The 18,923-nt window shown below is 53.3% G+C and overlaps 4 protein-coding genes across 4 annotated transcripts; 2 read left to right on the top strand and 2 right to left on the bottom strand.

The window, feature by feature from the left end:
* Nucleotides 1-74: 74 nt before the first annotated feature.
* On the top strand, nucleotides 75-1,781 carry FIBRA_09178 (uncharacterized protein; the record flags this gene model as incomplete). The annotated part of the gene is made up of 1 exon (XM_012321501.1): nucleotides 75-1,781. The coding sequence occupies one exon, from the start codon at nucleotides 75-77 to the stop codon at nucleotides 1,779-1,781; it is 1,707 nt and encodes a 568-aa protein (XP_012176891.1).
* Nucleotides 1,782-2,457: 676 nt separating this feature from the next.
* Nucleotides 2,458-10,320, bottom strand: FIBRA_09177 (uncharacterized protein; the record flags this gene model as incomplete). The annotated part of the gene is made up of 22 exons (XM_012321500.1): nucleotides 2,458-2,631; nucleotides 2,685-2,826; nucleotides 2,883-3,112; nucleotides 3,170-3,334; nucleotides 3,386-3,546; nucleotides 3,601-3,768; nucleotides 4,135-4,351; nucleotides 4,404-5,006; nucleotides 6,077-6,312; nucleotides 6,363-6,405; nucleotides 6,457-6,506; nucleotides 6,556-6,640; nucleotides 6,694-6,768; nucleotides 6,822-7,118; nucleotides 7,223-7,419; nucleotides 7,468-7,666; nucleotides 7,723-8,506; nucleotides 8,560-8,699; nucleotides 8,749-9,453; nucleotides 9,516-9,890; nucleotides 9,983-10,179; nucleotides 10,251-10,320. The coding sequence occupies 22 exons, from the start codon at nucleotides 10,318-10,320 to the stop codon at nucleotides 2,458-2,460; spliced, it is 5,313 nt and encodes a 1,770-aa protein (XP_012176890.1).
* A 556-nt stretch (nucleotides 10,321-10,876) lies between these two features.
* Nucleotides 10,877-12,433, top strand: FIBRA_09176 (uncharacterized protein; the record flags this gene model as incomplete). Its single annotated transcript, XM_012321499.1, has 8 exons — nucleotides 10,877-11,135; nucleotides 11,187-11,287; nucleotides 11,340-11,466; nucleotides 11,514-11,668; nucleotides 11,733-11,951; nucleotides 12,012-12,100; nucleotides 12,155-12,314; nucleotides 12,377-12,433. 8 exons carry the CDS (start codon nucleotides 10,877-10,879, stop codon nucleotides 12,431-12,433), a joined length of 1,167 nt encoding a protein of 388 aa, XP_012176889.1.
* Nucleotides 12,434-12,606: 173 nt separating this feature from the next.
* FIBRA_09175 (uncharacterized protein) lies at nucleotides 12,607-16,933 on the bottom strand (the record flags this gene model as incomplete). Its single annotated transcript, XM_012321498.1, has 18 exons — nucleotides 12,607-12,690; nucleotides 12,746-13,068; nucleotides 13,119-13,259; nucleotides 13,309-14,015; nucleotides 14,076-14,179; nucleotides 14,230-14,409; nucleotides 14,465-14,583; nucleotides 14,635-14,997; nucleotides 15,056-15,190; nucleotides 15,243-15,314; nucleotides 15,374-15,738; nucleotides 15,793-15,964; nucleotides 16,019-16,098; nucleotides 16,151-16,257; nucleotides 16,303-16,414; nucleotides 16,467-16,621; nucleotides 16,650-16,797; nucleotides 16,860-16,933. 18 exons carry the CDS (start codon nucleotides 16,931-16,933, stop codon nucleotides 12,607-12,609), a joined length of 3,441 nt encoding a protein of 1,146 aa, XP_012176888.1.
* Between the last annotated feature and the right edge of the window lie 1,990 nt (nucleotides 16,934-18,923).

The raw sequence follows: 18,923 nt of genomic DNA, 5'->3' as shown, positions 1-18,923 counted from the left end.
CCGCCGTCATTGTCGACGTGGTGCGGACCCCCGAGCGCGGGCAGGAGGTGCGCCGCGCCGCGTCCGCAGGGAACATGCTCCAGCCCCAACAGCAGGCCCGCCGTGCGCAGGATGCGCGCTACACAGAGCCTCCCCTTACGCGCGGGAATAGCGACTCGAAGGCAAGCCTGCCCCGGCAGGGGTCGCGGCCGATGTTGCGGGGCGAGCCGAGCACGACCACAATCCGGACCGAAGCGTCGAGTGCTACCGCGAGTTCATACGGCCGCGAGCGGGAGCGCACACACGGCGCGACGCCAAGTAGGCACGGGGCGGCGGCGACGGGCTCCCATCATAGGGACCACGCAAGGCCCTCTCGCCACGAGCAGTACGCGCAGGATCATGCGGGTCCCTCCGCCGCCGCCGCCGCCGCCGCAGTACGAGACATGATATTCCTTCCCGTCCCAAGCACTCAGACCCGCGAACGAGAGCACCGAGAGCACCGAGACGCAAGCAAGGCCGCTCGAAGAGACGAACGCCACGGACGTGAGGCGGGCGCCCCGTCCACAACGACGCCACCCAGGCCCCGCCGCGAGGCTGAGACGGTCAAAGCGACGATCACAGGCGTCCCTGCGTCTTCCAGAACCGGGCGCGACATCGAGTCCTCAAGCATCGACACACGCCACAGCGCGAGCAGCTCGAAGCGCTCGGAGGCCTCGACGAAGGCGACGTCGGTCTCAAGTTCGCGCGGCCACGAGTCGACAAAGTCTGGTGGGTATGGGGATCATCGTCGGGAGAGAATCGCTACGCCAGAGAGGGCCTCTGCGCACAAAGCGACGGTCACTCCCGTGGCCTCCAAGCCCACGTCGGCTCCCAGAATGCCGGCGGCAGGAGGCAGGCCCTCTGCTGCTGCTGCGGCGTCTTCTTCTGCTCACAGGTATCCTACTGCTCCCGTTGCTGTGATGGCCAGTGACCCCACAGCGAGGCCCTCTGTTGCCGCGACGTCTTCAACCGCACACAAGTACACCACGGCCGCTCCTGTGGCAACTACCAAGCCCTCGGCAACTGCCACCCAGTCCTCCACCGGGAAGTCACCTTCCGCTGTGCCTCCCTTGGCAGTCAACAAATCACCAGTGCCTGCCGCCAGTTCGCCCCCACGCCATGGCGCCGACGTCCCATTAAAGAAATCTGCATCCCCTCTCGTCCTCCGCGATGCACCTCTCGCTAGCGCTCCAGGGACCAGCCACACGCACTATCACTACGAGAGCCCCGTGACCCCCGTCCCCGTCAGCGCCAGCGGCCGCACGGGCTTCTCGTCCAAGCGGCCCTCGCTCGCGCCCCCGCCGCCCGGCAAGGACCTCTACAAGGACGTCCCCGAGTCACCGAGCTCCTGCGCCTCGTTCTTCTCCGGCATCTCCATCAAGACGAGCGTGACGAACCACGAGGAGTTCGCGCAGGTCCGCCGGCTTCTCGACAACATGTCCGCGGTCCCGCCGGTGCCCCCGTTCGCCCGCGCGCCCTCGCCGTCCGCGGTGTCCGCGACGTCCAGCGCCCCCGACGTGGCCCCGTTCCCGCCGCAGTCCGCGCGCGACCTCTCCGCGTCGCTCAACATCCAGAAGACCGCCGGCGCGCATTACGTCGAGTTCTCCCGCCGCGACTCGATCTGCTCCCATGCGGCGGAGGTCGTCGGGGAGTGGCCCGCGACCGAGTGCGAGACCCGCCGCCGCGCGGAGGACAACCAGGCGCGCCTCGTCGCGCAGAGGCGGGCGGGCTACCAGGACTCGTCGGCCCGTCCCCGGTACTGAGCGCCGCGCTCCCGTACTCCGCGCCTCGTGAAATCGTACCGACCGCTCACTTCCAGAACGTTTGCTTGTGTTGTAGATGCCCCTGCCTCGCATTATCCCGCTCGTAATCCCCACACTCTTTCTCGTCTCCCGCACTTTCTCTGCTGTCGCTAGCTGTCCACGCTCCTTCGCACTCTGCTCGTTATCATCCCCGCTCGCCACAAGAGCCCCCTCCGCTCCTTCGCTGTCGATGAATCATGTACCTGCATTATTCGTGCCGTTGTCTCGCATCTGCGTTGTATTCGTAGTACCCACGCTCCTTAGTCTCCCGATGTAGCTATAGTGCACCTCAACACGGTTCCTGCCCTGTGTCATGTATGTATAATATCTGTATGTATGGGAAACGAACCAATCTATTATTTTATTGCGATGCAACTCTGGCGACGATCGCGATCGCAGATTCGTCAAGCGCGCCATTCGATCGCAGGCTTGTCCGTGCGTCCGACTCTGCGCGAGCTCCACGAATTGTCCTCCGTGGACACGAACATTCTTATACCATCTTTGAACCTGTTCTGCACGTAATCGTTCAACACTTGAAGTTTGACATTCAGGAGCTGCAGGCAGCTCTGGCAGCGATCGATACTCGACACAAGTGCCGCGGTGATATCGTACAAAACCCGGCCAATACCGTTCTATCTTACCATATACGTTTGACCATAGTGAATCTAGTGATCTCCTCTAACGGCAGCCGCTTGCGCTTGCCGCCACCCTGCCCAGCGTCTGATCCCGGTTTCCTCTCCCCGATATCCGGGACAGGTCCGGCGTCATCCCGCGAGTCGTCCAGCAGCGACTTGAGCTCACGATTGTATGACTGCCCTCACACGTTAGAACGGGCAAAGCCATAAATGTAGGCAAGATACTCACCTGTTCCTCCTTGCCCTCGCCTATCGGGTTTCGTCCAAAGTCATTAACGACATCTGCAGCCTCGCGAGCCTCCATGCCGGCTCTCCGCCTCGTGGCATAGCTCAGGAGGTGAACGCCTAGTATGATCTTGACGACTACGCAACTATAACCGGTCACTGTTAGCCATCAACCTCCGCGGACAACATATAAGGGACGCACCAAAACCAAACGGACAAGATCAATGCCGTCCATTTGGCCACATTGATCACTTCATCCAGCTCTATCTCTTCGAGCGCTTTCGTCCATATCCACGGGATGTTCCCATCCGTGTGCATGGAGATCAACAAATTGATAGACTGTGATCCGATGAGGACTGCCAGGACTGCCAGTGGAAGAGACGCAAAACCCAAACGGCGGGCAACGAGCGGCGACTGATCAACATACGTGTGCTACAAGGAGCATTCTCAGAAACTGCGCGATCTGCGGGCAACTTGAAACAATCTCACCTTCCGCGCGCCACGCCGGCCTACCGCACTCGCACTCGCAAGATCACGGCAGAGCACATCCGTATATCGCTCGTATACAGAGGGACGAATGTGATTGAACTTGGTGATGAATGCATGCTTAAGCCAGTCGACGCACATCTCGGATGCCATAACGGTAAGAACGGGCTATAATGGAACTATGAGATAAGCTGAGGATTTGACAGCGGGTAGACACACATATGAAATCGTCCATATGACATTATTCCCTCTGAACCATCCAAAACTCTTTGGGAGCGCGAAGCCGTCGCTGAAATTGAATGACGACCCGCTCAATTCAATCAAGTTCCGGAATGCAACGATGCTCAGCATCAGCGCAAGTGTAAAGCGTTCCACAATATCTATTTGCGAATAAATGAGCAAACGCTGTAGTAGCGCAAGCTTCCCTGACCCACCAGCACAAGTAATCTGAAACAGATTATCCTTCTCAAATTTCTTGAACACACTACCTTTGATCTCCACAAATTGATTCGATACGAGGAGTGTCAGCAATGCATGATCGTAAGAGTTTACAGCAACATTGAGCGAGATCATTTGATATATCATGACCAGAGTGTGGGCCACTGACAGTCCAATACGGTGCGTTAACATGTTATGCCCTCGTAACAGAAACGTAAGCCGACTTGCCATTGTATATAAGTGCGAGTGCAAAGAAAACTACCGGTCGCAGAATATATGACGTCGGCCGTTTTCTATGAGAGATGACCTCCAGTGTTGAGCGTGAAAATAGACAATCGAGGATGTCTTGGCCAATCGAGGCGCATAGACGGTCTGCGATCTGTAAAGGACACACAACAAGCGCGAAGAGTATGAGCAACGAGTGGGCGGAAGAAGAGATACCTCGAGGTGAACCAGGCGTACTTCAAGTGCATTAAATATCACATACAGTTTGATGGTATCTTGACCACGTATAGAGTGGTAGATCTTACTTGCATCAGTCAGCGGAGCAAGGATCACGACAGATACAGCTAGCAGCAGAGTACGGAGAATGTCCGCTTTCTGAGATGGCGGAAGAGGCGGAGTGCTCTTAGAGAAGGTTAAGGTGTTGAGCAGAAGACGCCAGATGGCAAACGTAAAACGAATGGGGAGGATTGTGAAGGTATAGAGGAATGAGTCTAGGCAGACAATGAATCCGAAGAAGAACACCTACGAAATTGTATGAGATATTGGACATCTAGGTAATGGCAGGGCTGCTTACCTTCTCGAGAGCGATTGGCATGTTGAGGAAGTTGCTGACCCTTTCCCATTTAAGCTCTTGATGAGAATCAAAGTCTGTGGCAAGGAGCTCCTCCCGCAGGTAATCCCAAATTGAAAAAGGCGGCTCATAGTAGACGTCCGAGGAGGGGAACGTGGATATTGTAGGCGAGAATGAGGGCGGAGATGAACGTAAATGTGGTGAGGAGGAGATGGGAGTAGGAGGTAGAGACGCATACGCTAACGGTGCCTGCGCGGCAGCTAATGGCGGCCGCGATTCTGGAAGCGAACGAGACGACGGACGGTCGGCGAAGCGCAGAGAATATTCGTCCTCGACAGCAGATACATCGCTTACAAAATCTGGGGAAAAGTGGAAGTTATCACTGGATGCCGACGACCCCCTGCGACGAGTGCGCGCCGAGGGCACGGTTGCGGCAGAAATGGCAGCGAGCTTTCCACTGAGACGTGCGCCAGTTGCAGCTGAGGCAGAGAAATACCGTCGGACCCGCTTGCGTCGAGGAGAGAGAGATTGAGGAGGCATTCCGACCGACAGGTCGACAATGAGTCGGAGAAGAGGTACCCAGCCGTTCTGACTTTTAAAACTCCGCTACGACAGCAGTTCGAACATGTACAGGTTCCGGCGAATTCGTCGTCATACTCAGAATGTCCTTTTTTTATTTATTTCTTTCTACAGCTGCTAAGCAGCAGGTACATCCTCTGGCAACTCGTGACCAACAATGACAACAGGCCTCTGCGATTCTGCTCGAATGAGAAGGTTGCAACTCTTCAGTGAGTTTGAGCGCGGTGAGAGAAGCGATCAGACAGTATAGTGGGTATTCACCATAGAGGCCCCCACACAGCTGAGTGGTCCTCAAGGTATTTAACGTTTGCGCATGCCAAATCCCTCCAGCATGCACTTTGCAATGAAGTCCAAATTTATCTCTGCAATGCTGAGACCTAAAATCAGACAAGAATATCCAGTACCCCATCATCAAAAAAAACTTGCGTCCTAGCTTAGCAAGCGCATTGCATGCAATAGTACGAGTACTAGTAGAGACCAAGCCAACGATGGTCACTGCATTGAACCAAGGGTGATGTTTGACATTCTGCAAGAAGTTCGTGGCCACGTATCAATTACACATGCTACAGCAGCACCCAGAGTCACAACAGTATGGGCGTGAATTTTCGAAGGAGATTGAAGGGAGGTGGGTACAGCGATAATACAATATCGAGAATGTAACGAGCCTCGTCGGCCGCTCAGGCTCGTAAATTACGAAGCAATAAGCAGGTTGCTTCATGGTTCCTTTGTATTTTTGAGCTTCTTTCCAGCCATCCTTTCAGACACTATGGTTCGCCATTCCCCACGCTTTGCCCCATGGCAAAGCCCTTATAAGTCGCCTGCGCACCAAAGAAGCTTGATTTTAGATGGATTCGAGTTGGCACGAGCTCAATTCAGAAGCCTACGTGAAAGATAAAATTTTTTGCAGGTTCGTGCATATGTGATGATTAGAGGCGGACGTCAGCAACGTTCGAATTCATATAATACAGACGAGCGGAGCAAGAATAAGGATATGAGTGAAGGTATCGAGCGCGATGATAATACAAACGGACAAGTATACACTACGAGAATGAACAATACAAAGCATTGACGACACCTGCAGCGACCCAAGTACATACATCACTGGGCCTGTGCCTCCTGCATATCCCAATGAGTGTTAGGAACTTTGCAAGCATGAAGAATATACTTGCCTGATCAACGAATTCCATTGCCTCCTCGCGCTTGATGCTACGGATAGAACTGACCTTCTGGTTGTTGAAAAGCACACCATAGAACTTGTCAGCGGTCACCAACATTTCTGGACGGAATGTCGTCGTGATGAATTGCGCAGTAGCAGAAAGATCATGTATCATGGCTATAAGAGCATCATTAGCATAGGTATAACGAACGCGAGAAATAATGTACCGGCGACGGCAGTTCGATATTGTGCATCCAGATTGGCATCAATCTGTACCCAGGTCAGATCAGAGCCTTTACGCGTTAAGAATTCTGAACAGACCTCGTCAAATAAGTAGAAGGGTGCGGGATCACACTTCTGGATCGCGAAAACTGGTGTCTGCTTCAGACGCTGAATATGGCGACATTAGAGATGGCTCACCTGTTGCTAGTGCAACTAAAGACTTCTGACCCCCAGAAAGCTGTTGTATTCTCAGGCCCTCGTCTACTTTTGAGTTGAAAGACACCTGCGACATAACGTAAGCATGATGAACAATTCGTCGGCGTCGACCACACAAACCCGTATAGAGACACCGGTGTAATTGTCAATGGTGCTTTGTTGAGTATCATCGACTTCCTCAGCGTCTTCATCATCCTACAGTGAGGACTTCAAGGCCGTGAATACAAATAGCAACGACGACTACATACCTGATCAATTCGACGCTGAATGATCAATCGTCCTTTTCCAGCTGGCACTAATTTCTCGAAAACCTCTTCGAAATTTCGTGCTACCTGCTTGAAAGTCCTCTCTATAGCTTCGTCCTTGCGCTGATCGAGCACCTCGACCAGCTCCTCTATTGACTGCGCCGATTTATCCAAGTCCTCTCGACGCTTCAGTAGCTGATCACGCTGCTTTGTGAAGTTGTTGTACTGCTCGAAAGCCTTCTTGTTGACATGAGCGAACTTTTTAAGTCCCTCGTTGACGGTATGCAGTTTCTTGACCAGCTATAGTCAACTCAAGATCAGTTTTCTGCACACGAGAATAGCATCAAACATGCCCTATCCAGTTTCTCGCTTGTATACTTCTCAAATGCCTCTTCGGGAAGGACTCCGAGATCGCGAATATTGCGATTACACTCGTCTTTCCGGGTGAGAAGCATCTGCCTTTTAGCAAGGTAACGCTCTGTGTTCTTCTGTTGTCTAGCAATCCCACGACTATCATCCGTCTGCTGATTCTGCAGGCCTTCTAAAGTGGTGCGCTGCTCCTGGAGTTGAGTATTCAGCTTCTCAACTTCCTTCTCGGTCTCTACAATACTTGTAAGCGATCACCCTCGTATATTGATCGCAAGCCTACCTTGCGATCTCCTTGTCAGGGCTGTAATGTCATTGTTCAATGAACGCAACTCTCGAGTGCGCGCCTCCAAAGCTTCGTCGGAGGATGAGTCGCCTGATTCTGCAACACCCAGCGCATCAAGTTTTCCGCGTAGTTCTTCTTGACGTCGTCGCAAGCTCTCGTTCAGCTCGATTTCTACGACGCTCTTGCGACCACCAAGCTAAGAACGAAAGAACTGACATGAGATCATGCTCAACGTCTTCTGAAGATACAGACCTCATTTTTGGCCTTGTTTATCTCCAAGAGCTGCTTTTGATGTTGTTCAATGGCTCTTCCTAGGTTCTCGATCGTTTCCTCCTCCTCTGCTGTGAGGCCTTGCGCAAGTGGGCTTGCCAGTTCCGCCTGAAGTCCCTCCAGCCTCGCGTTTAGACCGCTGACCTCCGTCTCCACATCTCCAATATCACCTTCGAGTTTGGCGATACGCCCTAATAACCTCTCCTTTTCCCGGCCGAGTGCGGCGATCTCCTCGTGCAATGTCTCTCTCGCGCTCTTTGCGTGAGTTTGTTGATTGTTGAGGACCTGTAATTTTCCCGCAACCCGGGTGATTTCTTGTTCTGTCTGGAGAATAGTTGCCCGGACTTCCTCAAAGCGTTGACTATCCGCGGAGTGCTTTGCAGACCAGCTCGTCACGTTTTTGATGGCTTCAATGCGTGAGCGCCGCACGTCGTGGTAGCCACCCGTCAGGGCGCCCTTCCGATCGACCTTGTCGCCGTCGAGGGTTATAGTGTTGATACCATGGCTCTTCACGTATGCCGCAGCAATCGTCAAATCGCGGCAAACACACGTCTTGCCGAATACTTGTTCAAAGGCTTTTGTATAAACACCATCGAATCTGAGTTTCTCCAATAGGGGGATAGCATCCTGTGCGTTTGGCTTCGGGGGAACTGTCGGCTTCAGACGGTTGAGTGGCATGAATGTAACTCGTCCCGTTTTCTCCCGTATCATTATATCCAAGACTTGCGATGCCGTGGCATCTGTGTCAACGACAACGTGAAACAGGCTGACAAAAGGATAAGCCTTTGATGACTCAAAGTATGCATCGACTGCACGCACCTGTTCCCAGCGGTCAGCTCAATCGCGATATTGAACTTGTCATCTGTGATCTCGAACAAGCGGTACAGAGGACCATAGACACCTTCCATGTTGAACCTTTCTGCGATCCGGTCTATCGCTCGTAAACCACTTCCAGTATCCTGTCAAAAGAGTTAGTACGAGCGACGAGATGCGGGTCCGCTCACACACCTTGTCCATCATGCTAGCCAAATTCCTTTCAGCAGATCTCAACTCGTCGGCTTCGTGAGACACAAGGCTGTTCAGTTTCGTGTCTTCTCTCCAGAGATTCTTCCGTTTCTCAGTCAGCTCGGCAGACTCTTCCTTCAACTGAACGATCTGCTCCGCCAGGGTTCTCGCCCTCCGCCTCTCATCTTCCATACTGGTTCTGCCATTTTCTGTCCTCTCTTCTACCTCTCTCAGCGCCTCCCTGGTGTTCTGCAGCTCCGTCTGCAGGTTGTTCAGGATGTTAGTTTGCGATGTACGAAAGGCTTGAATAGAAGCGATCTCGGGCCTCAGGAATTGATCACGCTCTGACCTGGTTCTGAACCGATTTAAGCGCCCCCGTTTGGCATAGAGCGCATCAAGTCGGGCGCGCAGTTCATCCAACCTATGCTTCTCCTCAAGTTCATTTATTCGATGTGCCTCCCATTGAGGAGAAAGCTCTGCGAGCGTCGCCTCTTTCTCCCTGATTTGTTCCTGCACGTCGGCCAGTTCTCCTTCGAGTTCTTCGCGTCGCCCTCCGGCCCGCTCAACGGCCACACGGAGATCAGCAATTGTACACTCAAGCTCCGTGCGAGCCCGGACAAGGTCAGTCATTTCTGACTGGTTTCCCTGCCGCGTCAGAGTGAGGGTTGTTAAAGAGGTCCTGATACGAGAGATCGACTGTTCCAGATTCTGTAAAAATCAAGTTATTTGCTGACAGCCTTAACATCGTGGACTTCCCGACAAGAACACACCTGTGCTCGTATCTCTCGATCCTTGAATTCTTCCCTGCGAACGTTTGTGCTGTGTACTTCTCCTCTGCGTTCTTCCTCGATCTCTTCTAGTGCCTCTCCAACTTCTTCCAATTCCCGTTGATATAATGCATACTCAAGACATCGGCGCTCCTTGTCCTTATCCTGAAACTCCTTAAGCTCTTCCTTCTCTTCCTCAAGTTCCTCCAATCGCGATTCGATGTAGTCCAGCAGTTCATTGATTTTAGTCCGTTTAGCGTCGGTCTCGGACATTATACGCAGCGATTCGGCTCGCCGCTGCTCGTAAACTTTCGTACCAGCTACTTCCTTTAATAAGGCCAATCGCTCGTGGTCCTTCGCATTTGTAAGCGCAGTGATCTAGTTCATGTAAAAAGGTGGGAGATTGAAGTCAAAAGTCTGTGTCATTTCGCATTCGAGCCTCATGTGCTCATGGTACCGGAGATGCTCACCCGTCCCTGAGGTACAATATAATACGGATTGCTTTTACTGAAACCAGCGCTCTCAAGCAAGTTCATGACATCCGCTTTACTAGCGCTCTTCTTGTCCAAGCTATATTCATCTTTCTTAAGGCCAATGGTGCGTCGAAGGAAGACTTCATCTCGACCAGTCGGGAAGCGATTGTCAGAATTATCAAAGATGATTTCAACTGTGACACCATAGAATAAAATTAGTTATAAAGGGATTCCTCATGCCACATAGCTTATCACATAGACGTACCGTATGCAGACAGCGTGGTGGTTACGGAGACACCCTCATGAAGCAAAGATTGACGCTCCTCTCGAGACATGGAGGTATAAGCATCCGACAAGACAAATCTGATAGCTGTATATTTAAAAACATTTCATAAATTTACTGATTCAGAGCAATTGGGCACTCAGCGCACCTGCGAAGAAGTTGCTCTTGCCAGACCCATTTCTTCCTACGACGACGTTGTGTTTGGGCGAAAACGGTTCTATTTGTGTCTGATCACGATCTACAGAATGTGACAATTAAGAACGCGTCCAATAGTAGTAAGAAAAGGCTCACGAACACGACTTAAACCCCTGGACAGTCAGTGTTTTGATGTACATAGCGAATGGTCAGGCTGGGCGCCCAAAATGCCAATTATTCGAAGGAAAAGAATCTTGATATGTCTGCAACAATCCGGATCACGACGCAGCAGTGAACGCGGGGGCTTGGGGGCAGCTGCAGGCGTGGAGGGGTCCGAGACTCGAGACAAGGTTGTGGCTCTGAGGAGTGACATAGAACGCGTTACGAGCGCGTCAGTCACGCGTTTTGACCACGTGCGCGTCGCAAGTCAATGTCAGGCGCTAGTCGTTCTGCACTCACCGTCACGGTCCGTAATGCTGAACCTTCGTCCATCGGGATATTTCAAGAGTACACTACGCTGGTCCTGCCGACGCACATTCACGAGTCAGAGTAGGCTTCCACCATTGCCTCCACCATCAGAATGGAAGGATATCTTCAGCTCTTCTACTGTATCTTCGAGAGACAGGGTATCTCTTCGGGCACCTGAGACGGCACAACTAATCGCAGAATCTTTCCTTTCCGGGGCAAGCTCAGCCAATGGAGAAGGAAAGATAGTGATCGAGGCATTCCCAGGTGAGTTATATCCCCCATTCCGATGACTTTAGAACCCACATCATTCCACAGGTCCTGGAGCTCTTTCCAGAGCGCTTCTCGAGCTGCCAGCATCCAATATACAGAAGTTAATTATTTTGGAAGACCATCCTGATTACCTCAAGTATCTGAAGGTGTGTATTGTCCTGCAGCGTATAATTTCGACGCTCATGATTTACTCTCAAGCCCCTCGAAGCTGCTGATTCTCGCGTGAAAGTTGTACCTCTCTCAGGGTTCGACTGGGATACATATTCTCACATAGAAGAAATAGGACTGCTTGACGATGTCAAAACTGTCCCATGGAGCAGTGGTTGTGAGTACTGTCTGAGAGTCGGCGTTAAGCTTCGTTAACCCTACTAGTGCATCCTCAATTGCACTTCATCAGTCATCTCCAACATACGATCAAAGGGGAGCAGCTCATTGCCCAACTCTTCCGCTGCATACCCGATGGAACATGGCTCTATAAATACGGCAGAGTACCAATGAGCTTTGTGCTAAGCGATTGGGTTTGGGAGGTGTGCCGCTCAAAGTTCCATTGCTTGAAGACAAATTGCTCATCCTCCTGCTGTGATGCACCAGCGGATATCTGCCGTTCCGCCAAATTCAAACCGATGCAAATTGTCTGTTATTGCCGAGGCCACCGCGACATGCACGCTGTCACTAGATCCAGCGAAGCTTCTACCGTATGATGATCACTTTCATCCAATAACAACAAAATATACGGCTGAGAAGCGACCACAACCTCGACGCCCAGGATATCCACTCGTCGCAATGAATTTAATTCCCCACGATGATCAGGTATGCTATGTTATACGCCAGCGCGTATGTTCGAGTTGATAAGCATTGTTCGTCTGGAAGCTGATCACAAAAGGTATGCTTGAAAAATGGGACTTCTGTCTACGCAGACTCTTTGTCCTTAAATCGACCCCACTGAAGAAGGCGATAAGGTTGTCCACGTCCTCTTTGACACCCGGTTACTGGCTGTAACGTATTTGTTCTAGTTCGCTAGCACCCGGTGCCCAGACTATGCTCAAAATGCTCACCGATTCATCGCTCCCTGACTCGCAACGGGTCGACATTGGCAAAGCCCCGCGCCATTTGACCTTGGCTGATTGGGCTCTAGTCATTCGTGCATTCGATAATTGGCCATTTGCACCTGAGGTAAGTCAGCCTATCTCCGCCATCGTATGCAATATATCCATGAAAAAATGACGTTTGAATAGGATCTAATGATTAGCGATGCGTTTACAAGGCAGAATGCTGTGCGAGTTGTTTTATGAGGTGGTGCACTGACACTTGGAGGTGGTGTGCTTGCGCGGCTCAGGCTTTTGAACGAAACGCGGGTACGCACGCGAGTACGCACGCGGCTCACTGTTTGATACAGGCCATCGCGATCACCCAGAGAAAAATGGAATGTCCGAAGTGCATGTATATCTACAGTCATGTGATGGTTCTAACCCACAGCCAACTCTTCGACCATCCCGTCGTCGCGTGCGGGAGATGGTGGCCATTCGATTGGCTCGGGACTACCATTCTCCTAGAATTGTTAATAGTTCGTTAGCATATCGTAGGAGATGCAAACAGTATATTACCTCTACATCAAAAGGCGTTTCTACACCAGAGCCATCCGCAAGCTCAGTGGAAACTTGTGATGGCATATCATCGGTTTTTGTGATGTCCAGAGATTCCCCCATCGTCACGTCAGTCGCTTGACTGTCTGCTTCTTCGATCGCGTAGCCGGTAGCAAGACTTTCCTGCGTGTCTTGCTCCGACTCGCTAGCAGCAGCACCCTTCTTTTTTCGTCCAGGAGCTTTCTTTTCGGGAGCGGGAGGGGGGACGGGAGGAAGGCCGAACAAAGTTGTTTGTCGTCCAGCTATGGCCTTCTCTTTCCCTTTGCTCTTATTAGATGGAAGGCCTGAAATGCAAGGTCGGGATCAATGCCGTGCGTGGAAAATGTAGACGTACGCGTCGTATTGTCTGCTTCAGCAGCATCGACTTTCGTGAAGAAGCTCTCGCTCTTGTGCAATGACCTGTTCGCGTCCGCGCCCTTCATGAACTGATTTCGACCAGAGTCAGCACCTGGCTTGCGTGCGAATGGATTCCCTCCTAGGAACGGTTAGCAACGTTGATATTTTCGGTATAGTTGACGGCTCACTTGGTTGTGGGGCAGCTGGTGCGACAGTAGAAACCGACTCGCCGAGAGCGCGCCGTTTAGACACATTGTTTACACCAGGCGACCGGTATTCCCGTCCAGCATCGCTCTCCTCTGCCCGTTTCCTCTTCCCGTCGGGGGACGATATCGAGTCATCGACATCCACAGAATCATCCAGATATGACGATCCGAATGTTGAGGTATCTTCTGACAGCTGGCTACTCTGTGTAGCTCTACTTGAGCCGGAATTTCTTGCTTCCACAACCGGTGTTGCCCGCTCCAAACCAGGCCGGTGATTCACAGGCGGTGGCCTGAAGTCTTGGAAGGCTTTCGGCTTGGAAGGTTCTCCATATACTGGTCGCATGACCACCATTGGCGCAAGGTCTCTCGCCCTTTGTCTCCTCTTGTCGCGGGCATCCTGGAGGCGACTCGATGCTTCTCTGACGTCTTTGAGCACCTCCATTTTCTCTTGCAGCCCAATGAGATGGTAGAATCCGGCAACTTTGATCGCCATGTCAAAGGACGGTACATGATGCAGAAGTTTCGTCAAATCCAGTGCGCGGGCGAGCTTGTCATTCTTGCATGCATTCTGAATCAGCTGGATGAGCTCCTTGTCGAGAGCGATTTCTCTTCTTGATAAGTCGTCGGTTGTCAATTCATCACCGAGATCATCGCGGAGGATGTCCAACAACATGGTCTCACGAGCAAGACTGCGATAATTCGCTGTCAGCAGAAAGAATGTAAAGAGACTATACAAAAGCGACGCCTACTGTTCTTCGAGAGGTGCTTCTTTTGGATCTGCCCCGTGGAAGGGCAAGCGCAGAGGTAGTTCTTGGATTAAAGGCTTTGGGAATCCAGGATATTCTTGTCTTCCCTATACATAGACTCTGCATATAATGCATACAAACCTATTTTCCGACTCACCTTCAGAATCAAGCACATGAACGTCTCACCCGCAACTCCGACTGGCCAGTACGATTCCTGCTTGCCTTCCCGTCTCTCCAGAGAATTAGTATCCAGCGCCCGCGTCCAGGTTGCTGCAAACGGGAGTCTGAATCGTGGCATGATGTTGAGAACGCCTGCAGAATCGTAGATAGCTGGCGCCTGTTTGCAAATCGTTTGTTGAGTGCGTGAGTGAGTGCAAACAGAAGTTACGCACGCCCTCCTCTGTGATCCCAAGCCATTTCAGGGTATGGCGCTTTGGGACGGGAAGACTGTCCTTCTGGAGTAAACAGAAATCATCAAACTTGATAAGTCTACTAGTCAGGTTCTGTGAACCTGGTGATTGGTCAGCCGTACTGCAGAGTGAAGGGGTCGAAGGGGACCCACCGTCCATCGTAGTTGCGCCATCCCGATGGACAACAAAGACCCATTCTGGGCCAGCGACCATGGTCACGAAATCACCCTGCAGACTCAGGCAATGACGCTCAATTCCAGTACCAGTCAAAAATATGAGCTCATTCTCGCTCGTCGCAATCACAACGTTGCCGTTGCCCTGCAGATCGGCGTCCGATTTTTCGCGCAATGACTTGGTGGGCGGTGCCCCGCCCGCCGCAACACCCAGGACTTTTGTGCCCTTCGGAAGATCGTAGCTCCACTCCGTTTGAGAGGCCCAGGTCCCGTATGGCTTGTAGATGATATGCGCTGAATGATCGCCTTCTGGTTGACACGCATAGACAGCACCACGTTCACCTATCATGAATGTGTGGCGTCAGAATATGCGAGAGCAACTGAACATATGGGGAATCACCGAGAGACGCCAAGTCATACTTCGAGTGGTCGGTGAAGTGGTATCCCTTTCGTGCAGATTTGTCGTGAAATTCGACATTGACGATGTGGTGGGTATCTTGATCGGTGACTTCAATCACTCCAATCATGTTGTATGCTATCAAATCGGCGGTGAGGACTTGTGCAGACTGAGCACAAATGGAACGTACCTAGGTATCGCTTCTTGTTCTCCATGGGCGTAGAACCGGGCTGGAATGGCGGCTGAGCCTTGGTCACACTGACTAAATGTTACTCTGATTAGTATCATTGTAGCCTCCCCGAGTCATAAAAGTCAATGTACCCATCTCTCTTATTCCGTCTTTTCCACTCCATCTTTTCTCGTCTGTATCGTCTTCCATCCCACCACCGAGGTCGTCCAATATCCAGTCATCATTATCGAATTCTGCGGCCATACCATCGTCAAGATCGACACCATCCCCTTTGGCTGCATCTACATCATCATCAAACAGACTGGAGGTCGCTTTCCGCTTAACAGGAACGGTTGCAGTTCCAGATCCTATCGACGCCTTGACTGGATCTGGCGCAGACGCAGGAATCGCACCAGGCCAGCGGGTCAACACGCCCTCCACATCAGTCCACGCAAGGAGATTTTGAGAAGGCGAGAATGCCATTTGCGTGATTGTCGCGGTGAGGTCACCTTGAAACCTTGGACCAGTGAGAGAATGAGACATCGAAGACCAATGCAATTCATATACTTACCGGAAGAGGAGCCTACGATTCTGGGTAGACCAGATGAACACCCCGGACTTGCATGCGGTGGCGATGTAGACACCATTCTTCGACATGGTCAATGCGGTGATGGCGCCCGAGAGTGCGTCGTCGGAGAACGTGGAAGATTTTGACCATTCGCTCCTGGATATCGTCACAATTTCTGACAAGGATGATGTTGGATAAGGAAAGACGTGATAGTGCAGCTACTGCTCACCGTGTGCTCGCGTTGCCGCGAAGAAGTACTGGCCTGACGTATGCCACATTGCCGAGCAGTCGTGGGCAAAATCCTCGGACCTGCTAGAATGTCAATAATCCGTACAGAGAGCGTAGTACTTCCGCAACGCACTCCGGGTTAGCGACCGTAGGTATGATACCCTCTATAACTTTCTCCTGCTTCGGCTCCCCTTCTGAGACATCCCATACGATAATCTTGCCATCAGCTCCGCTCGTCGTCTAAAAACATGAGAAGTGACCTCAAATCGAGCGAGGAAAACGCACCAAGAGTGAGCCGGAAGGATGCCATGTCACCTTCCGGACCGCTTTCGAATGGCCTTGGAGCACCACGATCTTAGTGGTATCCTCCAGGTCTATAAGCTTCACTGTCGTCTCGCTAAGGACAATGTAAGCAAGCTGTACAGGGAGCAACTACAAATGACACGCACTCCGATGTGACAGCAATCCTTCCTCCCTGTGGGTCCACAGCGACACTCCGGATCGGCACTCCCGTCGCACTGGTGACCAAGCCATCCAACTCTGCCTTTCCGTGCGCATACCTCCGCACTTCCGAGTCACCACTTCCGGAGAACCAGCAATCGCGCTAAGCACTTGGGTAAGTGAGCCGCCACCGGACATGTATTCGTGCTAGGACTTGCCCCAGTCGCAAGACAGGTGATTCCCTCGACGGCTTCGAGGGCAGCGTCTGGCTCCTGGTCGGCGCCGAGCTCCGTGCGCCATATGCGCACGAGAGCGTCCGTTCCACCCGTGTAAACGCGTCTGGAACCCAAGATGTTATTATAGCATCACAAGAAAGCGACTACGCCGCTGGCTGCACTCACGAGCCGTCTCTAGAAAAAGCAATACATGTGTTTCCAGGCTGGTGTGCGGAGTTTACTAGTGCCTTGGTGGACATGCCAGGCGTGCAGCGTGAGGCCGAGACGGCGTTGAGGGTCGAGTGGGTTGGAGCAGACACGGTCGACGCGCTGAACTTGACACGAACGCGATCTGTCACGCGACTGTCACGGTGCAAGTGACACAGGATCCTCGGGCGTCTCTTGCGCAGCCTTTGTGTTCCTCCCTCGTTCCTCCGCACACTCACAAACTGGCATCTAAGCACAAATGATCCTCTCCCACTGGCGTCGATGCGGGATCAAGAACTACGCTCACATCCGTTCGATAAAGCAGCCCGCGACTCGTCGATAATGTCGACGTCACCTCGAAACACCCCCCCGAGACCTCGGCGTATTTCCGGACCGCACTGGCCCTCGACCAAGCCAGCTATCGCATCGAGCGGTCCGGCCGCTCGACCCTCCTGACTTGCGCCAGCATCCATATAAAAGTGAGTCGCACCTCCGATGGCCCCCAGCACACACCCATGGCCGACTTCGCCTACACGACCCCCTTCGCCTCGAACCCGCTCGAGACGAAGGAGGACCTCGCCCGCTTCCTCGTCGGCCTCCTCGACCCCCTCGCGTCGCACACCTCGCCCGGGGGCGCTCGCGTGCACCTCGGCTTCACGGGCACGCACTACGACGAGGCGGCGGCGCACCTCGAGGGGTTCTCGCGGCCGATCTGGGGGCTCGCGTCCCTGCTCGCCGGCGGCGGCGCGTACGGGGGCACACACAGGTGGGTGGACGGCTTCGCCAGCGGGACGGACCCCGCCCACGCGGAGTTCTGGGGGGACATGCGAGACAAGGACCAGCGGATGGTGGAGTGCTCCGCCATCGGGTTCTCGCTCGCGGTCGCGAAGGAGCAGCTGTGGGACCCGCTCCCCCCGGACGGCAAGAGACACCTCGAGACCTGGCTCGGCGGGATGAACGACAAGGAGATGCCCAACACGAACTGGCTCTGGTTCAGAGTGAGCCCTGTAGCTCTAACCGCCTGCTCGGAACACAGCCTAACCGCGGCTTAGGTCTTTGCTAACCTTGGCTTATCGAAAGTAGGCTCGCCGAGGTACGACGCGCAGCGCATGAAAGCGGATCTCGATCATCTTGATACCTTCTATATCGGAGAGGGCTGGTCCCGCGACGGACCCGAAGGCGTAGTTCAACTCGACTACTATTCGTCGTCCTTTGCGATCCAGTACGCACAGCTGGTTTACTCCAAGCTCGCACAGACCGAAGATCCTGTGCGGTGCGAGGAGTTCCGGAACCGCGCACGAAAATTCGCCCTTGACTTTGTGCATTACTTTGATTCTGAGGGTAAGCATTCACGACACACGCGCCGGCTGCGGTGCTCACGCAAGCGTAGGCCGGGCGATCCCATTCGGCCGAAGTCTGACATACCGCTTCGCCATGTCTTCCTTTTGGGGAGCACTCGCGTTCGCCGACGTCGATTTGCCCGCCCCGCTCACATGGGGAGTTGTCAAGGGCCTTCAGTTACGCAACATCAGATACTGGGCAAAGCAGCCCGGTGCGTACAACTCGGACGGTACTCTCACCATAGGGTACTGCTACCCCAATCTGAACATGACCGAAGTGGGCATACCTGATTCTGGTCGTGGAAGCACCAACTGACGCACGGCGACAGAACTACAATTCACCCGGCAGCCCGTACTGGTGCTGCAAGTCCTTCATCCCGCTCTCCCTGCCTTCCTCGCACCCGTTCTGGGCGTCGCCCGAAGAGCCATACCCCGCCGCGCTCCTCAACACGACCAAGCCGCTCCCGAAGCCGCTCCACATCGCCACCCACCTTGGCGGGCACACGTTCGTGCTCTCGTCCGGGCAGCAGTGCTCGTACCCCGTCAAGCAGAGCGCCGCCAAGTACGGCAAGTTCGCGTACTCGTCCGCGTTCGAGTACAGCGTGCCCTCGGGGGCGCTCACGCTCGAGGAGCTCGCGGCGGACAGCGCGCTTGCGCTGAGCGACGACGGCGGCGAGGTGTGGAAGTGCCGGCGGGACACGCG

Source organism: Fibroporia radiculosa (genome assembly GCF_000313525.1).
Source record: "Fibroporia radiculosa TFFH 294 genomic supercontigs, scaffold12580, whole genome shotgun sequence".
Lineage (NCBI taxonomy): Eukaryota > Fungi > Basidiomycota > Agaricomycetes > Polyporales > Fibroporiaceae > Fibroporia > Fibroporia radiculosa.
The sequence above is the reverse complement of the archived record's forward strand: the minus strand, read 5'-3'. Positions and strand labels throughout refer to the sequence as shown.